Here is a 6,000-nt window from a genome sequence, read left to right on the forward strand (position 1 = left end):
ATAACTATCTTGATGATAATGGATATCCGAGTTTGTTTGGGTTTTTTAAATGTATTATATCCATAGGCCTGGAAGATGGGTTGTGCTTATTTCACCTCTTCTTTTTTTTTTTTTTTTTTGTTGCTGATTTATAATTTACTTCTTGCTTACACAAAACATTCCCGATAAATAGTGTGACATGAGTTAATTTTAACAAGTGCTCTCTATTTACGGAGCACGCTCGATTTTCGTGGCAATGGGTTTTATCCACTTTTGTTTGTTCGTGTTTTGCGTCCACCCTTTGCTTCGAATGGAACTTTTCTGAAGGAGGTTTAAACGACTTAATGGTCCACGGGATGGCATTTCATTTTATGACAGCGAAGGATTACGTAGATTTCAAAGTTGTCCTATCTGCACTATTTCTTTGTAACCAGATTACGATAATTATATTATATGCAGCACGGTATTACGACTCAATGTCGCGTTGTTTATTTCATATAAATCTTGTGGATTCGATATGTACTTTTACTGCACAAAGACCACTGAATTCTTCAGTATCATTATACAGCGCAGTCAGCGTCCATTAACCACAGTGGACGCATCTTAACTTTTTTTTCATGGAAAGATAAGATTCGGAAAGTCAATAAAAATACAATCAAAATCCTATATCACCACGCCATGAACCTGTTTACAACCGGCATGTAAAATTCAAACATATTGAATTACATCCATACAAAATAATTGTAGTGGAAAATTTCAAGGTTATTTGACTTTCGGAACAAACCTTTTACAATCTTTATAGATTTAGTGTGTTTGTGTCAGAAACTATTTCTCACTGTTTATTACATTCAGGTCCTACATTGTCTGTCCTAAAGACACTTGTTTTATGATTATGTACATTACCCCTCAAATCAGAGCGTGGAAATTAGCATTTCATTTAGCATAATTTATTGACAGGATTTGTCCAAATGTTTTCTAATAAATCACATGTACAACCACTTGAAGTAAAAATTGTCAGATTGGAAGTGCATGTATTTTATTGTCAACTTCACTTCTACAACAGCGATGGCTGAAATAAATTTATTGAAGTTTTGTTTTTTATTTTGGTTTGTTTGTGTATGTTTCACGTCTTTCTCTCAGATATTGACGTCACTAATGCTACGTTGCCACTATCACGATTCGCAGCACGATTGATTGATTGTTTGTTTTGCGTCCCGTCGAGAATTTTCACTGATATGGAAACGTCAGCAGCTGTAGGTGAAGTACCACAAATTTTGACCTATACTTAGCGCTCAGGGCCGTTGCAGTGAGGGCTATTTTTATCGTGCCAACGCCTGCCGTGACACGGGACCTCCGTTTTTAAGGTAATATCCGAAAGACCCGTGATTCTCACTTCTAAATGCCGAGCGTTTGGCGAAGGAGCAATATAACTATTTCAACGTCTTTGACGCGGCCCTAGCATAAGCGAGGCTCGAATTCACGGCCTCCCGGTAACGAAGCGAACGCTCTACCACTGAACTACTGCGACCGGTCCGGCATGATTGAAATCATGGTGTTCATCGTGGAATAATCGTGGTGATCGTATCAAATTTTGCCTAATATTGGCGTCTGTCATGACAATCGAGTTGATTGTAGAAAAAATTTTGACTGTTAAAAAATCAACGCGATTAATTTTCAGTCGTTATAATCGCATCAGACGTATTGCATCGTAACAAAGCGCAACATATCGCATCTAATCGTGCTCCCAAATCGTGATGATCCGGGTCAGTACACCACACTTTGTTGCGATGTTCCACAATAGATATAATCATGATGATCGTATGAGATCGAGGTCCAATCGAGAACTTAATCAGAAGAACCTTATCAGAACGTGTGTGATCGTATTTGAACGGGTGTTCAGATCGTGACGCATCGTGTCACCTGAAATTTATCAATCATGACCTAATGGGATCAAAACGCAACAAATCGTATAGTAAAGGATTAACTCGCATCTTCTCGTATCAAAACCTAAAATTCCAGAAAACTTCCGTGATCAGCTACGAATGGTCAATCGTGGCGTTCGTAACGGATCGTACGACAATGGGAACCAGGCATACTTTAAGCGAAGTGCCACACATTTCGACTTGCGCATGATTTATGAATGACGCTATGGTCGTAGCTGTGCGGATTCCTTATCGTGCCAACGCCTACCATGACACGGGATCTCCGTATTAAAGATTATATCCAAAAGCTTTGTGGCGTTCACTTAAATTTTCATGTATGATGCTTGGCGAGGAAACATTCCCTACCTATGTTAAGCGTCATAGAATTGACGCGGCACCAGGATTAAGAATCGAACTAAGGCCTATCGGTTGCAAAGCAACTGTCCTTACTATTATTAGACTACCTTGACAGGTACAGAAAATTGTATGTAGGCAGGTATACTTATGTATATCAGAGGAAAAGTTTAACTTCTTTTTCTAAAATCAATAGAGCAGTGAGTCTTGATCAAAACAACATCTATTCCATTGGATTCATTTTGATACTACTTGCTTGAATAAAGTCTTGTGTTCTGCACAGGCCAGTCGCTCCTTCGTTTTTAAAATAAAGAATTATAATGATCTAGTTTGCCAGTGTAACCTATCTTTGTGTCAAATGCTGTCTGACATGTTTCGTACCGACTGTTAGACCGTTCTTGGCACACTGATTTTGACTGCAGATTACACCGTTTACCTGATCAAGATATAGGGCTCACGGTGGGTGTGACCGGTCAACAAGAGATGCTTACCCCTCCTATGCACCTGATCCCATCTCTGGTATATCCAGGGGTCCGTGTTTCCCCAACTCTCTATTTTGTATTCTTTAAAGGAGTTATAAGATTGATCACTGTTCGTTATCTTCGTCTTTCGCCAAAAAAGATGAAAGACCAAAAATAACATCGCTCCTTCGTCTTCGTAACTACACCCTTTCATCATCGCAACTTCGCATGCTCGCCTTAATAACTACGTCCTTCGACCTCGCAATTTCACCCCTTCGCTTCCTCGTGTGAAGAAGTTTTAGTATAAGCATACCTAAGATTAAGACTTATCAAGTTCTGTCATCTGGGCTAAACTAAAGATAAAATAAGATATTGCTATCCAGAAACAAATTTGGAATAAAGTACAGATTTTGTTCACAGGAAGACAATTTGTTTATGTTGGTATAATTTAATGTATTTATCAATCATATGCACATTGTACGTCTGAATATGATAATACACATATCACTTCAGAATATACAGTAGTCCACATCCCTATCGGTGTGCATCACCCCATTCCATTTTTTCTGATTTTACGCATGCGTAGTACCGAAACTTCCGACTGCGAAGACGAAGGGGCGAGAGTGTGAGGTCGATGGAGCAGTAATGTTGAGGTTGAGAAGGAACGAAGTTCGCTTCGCTTCGTCGGCTTCATGTTTTCGAGCCTTTATCCTCGGAATTTCACTTCATATTGCTCTTGCACTTTCGCTACTTTTCCTTCGCACTTTCGATCCTTTTCTATACGGGAAGAAGCGATTGGTCTATTATATCATCACAAGTAATACGCAGCATGAACAGCTGTGTATATTGTAAAGTAAACTTGTTGGATAAAGTTCAAAGTCCGTGGAGGTTTTAACCTGGATAGAAAGTATACGTTTACATGTCAATCTTTCTCCTTCCGTCCGTGTCCACACAGATGACACAGTAATGATATGAACATTTATTTATCGATTTGTATAATTTCTCTCTTCAATCAGAATTAGAGTTGACATTTTCGTATTTTAAGAGGAAGCTTAATAGAAATTGTTTTAGTTAAAATCATATTTAGTATACTTTTAATGAATTATATTTTAAGTATCATTTAAACAATATTAATATGTAGGTTATATATCTAAACATAATCATTATTAAACACAATCTTTGACCAGAGAGCAGAGAGAATCTCGTACAGATTTAATGTACAGTGACTATTTTATACAGTCGCCCTCATTAAAATTTGAAAAGTACAATAACTCCTCGTAACTTATACGACTTCATAGATAACAGGCATTTCAGAGTCAGTAATTCTTGTAAAAATCTTGCTGAGAGTGACTTGTGAAAAGGCTACAAATGGAAAGTCTTTGTGTTGTTTTCATTTGAATCGTAGGATAACCCTCGTGCATTTGAGATATAGTGTCTGTTTGTTGTTGTCTTATTCAAAGTTGCACTGTTCTATTACTTAAAGAACAGATGTGCTTTAAAAGATACATAGTATGTAATTTATATTTTATGCGCATACGATAAATAAGAGTAACGCGACCTTCACCTGAGGTACCATAAAATAGGTATTTTTAAAGGGTGAATATTACACGATTCGTAGGTGGATTGCCTTTTTCATAAAAGTAGCTTTCATATGATGAATACAGGTTTCATGCAACTTTTACCGATTTAGATTTTTTTTTTTTTTTGGTCGAGATAATCGCAGAAATTACTCTTGTCTCGTATATTTCAATGCAACTAATTTAGCGATATCTTTATGAATTATTAATCTTTTATTAGGTAAAACCTGATACAATGGATGCGGTGGTCTACTTGTCGTTGTGGATTAACTACTTTAATTTCACGAACCTCTCAGCTCAGCTCAGTTAGCCGTCATCATTTGAACGCTCCATATTTGAAGCTATAGAAATTTCAGACTGCTTGAAGTTGTAGAAAATTTCAGAGTGTTGACTATGTGGAATATCATACAATTTTCATAAAATGATCTTATTTGTAAATACAGCCTATCGTTAAGTCGAACGCTATCTGACGTGTTTCATACCAATTGTTAGGCTGTTCTTTCCATGCTGATTTTGATCACGGATTAAGTTCTTCATTTATCTGATCGAGGTAGAGGGTTCATGATGGGTGCGACTTGTCAATGGGGATGCTTAATCTGCCTATAGGCACCTGATCCCACCTCTGGTCCGTGTATGCCCCGTTCTCGATGTTATATTCTTTATAGGATTTATAATTTTGATCACTGTTTGTTATCTTCGCCTTCACCTTTCTGATGACCAAGACGTAATATATGAATCTAATTCTGCACACAACTGCACTATTTCTGATTAATGTTGCAGCACTTACCTTATCTGATGGAGACTTAATATCCACCATGGCCATTTTAAACCAGTCAATGAATACACGGTGTGAGAAGCTTAGCTACAATTTTTAAAAGGTGGTCGGCTGCATTTGGCCATACAGAGGCATGTTATTGATATGTAAATCAGGTATTAAAGACCACCAAAATTCCAGGTACAAAAATAATCAACAATTTTGGGTTGTTTTATAGGTTAATGTATATATAATAAACTATTTCCCAATTCACTCACGCGTGCTTGTGAATGTAAAGTGAACATTTCCCCCTGCAGCACTGTAGCCAATACCCTTTCACGGATAATTCATTTCGCCCAAAATGTGATGGATCCGAAAAGAACAATAGAATTGGAGATGAAAGGTAATATTAACCGTCCTACTACATTGGACTGTATCTAGTGTAAAGAAACTTAATCGAAACGTTATGGCATTACATCTTGGCGGAAAATACTCATACAAATTAAAACTCGATAAAATAAAGTGTACCGGTAGAGTACATGATATGCCCGTCTAAATCCGTTATTACATGTACGTGATGCATATCTAAGTTTGTATACTCAAAGTCGCAAGATGTGTGACGCTGTTATTTGCAACAGAATTGAAAAATTTATTATTGCACGTGCACATACCTGAAGTTCTCTATAATTGATATACAGAAAAACACAAAAGCGCACTTCTTTATTTACTGAAAACATCAGAAAGATAAAGAATCAAATTCATGAAGACGGAAACTAACCTTTTACTAACTGGATGCAAACTAAACTATTTTGTGATTTGGGTAGTATACTTCCATTACTCCATGTGCTGGAAGGGGGCCATTTGTGAAGTTCAAGTCAATAGTCGATCCGTTGACATTGGTTGGAGAGGTAATATGCTCGTCATGACGAAGAGATGACATGAGCAGGTTTTGT

The 6,000-nt window shown here is 37.3% G+C and overlaps 1 protein-coding gene across 1 annotated transcript in view; it reads right to left on the bottom strand.

Moving 5' to 3' along the window:
- Nucleotides 1-5,266, bottom strand: part of LOC125670190 (atrial natriuretic peptide-converting enzyme-like) — a 40,635-nt gene extending 35,369 nt beyond the window's left edge. The window contains exon 1 of the mRNA XM_048905217.2: nucleotides 5,081-5,266. Coding sequence (XP_048761174.2) covers nucleotides 5,081-5,116 — 36 coding nt within the window. The 5' untranslated portion in view covers nucleotides 5,117-5,266. The remainder of the gene's footprint in view (nucleotides 1-5,080) is intronic.
- Nucleotides 5,267-6,000: the final 734 nt, after the last annotated feature.

The sequence above is a fragment of the Ostrea edulis genome, chromosome 4 (genome assembly GCF_947568905.1).
Source record: "Ostrea edulis chromosome 4, xbOstEdul1.1, whole genome shotgun sequence".
Taxonomy (NCBI): Eukaryota; Metazoa; Mollusca; class Bivalvia; order Ostreida; family Ostreidae; genus Ostrea; species Ostrea edulis.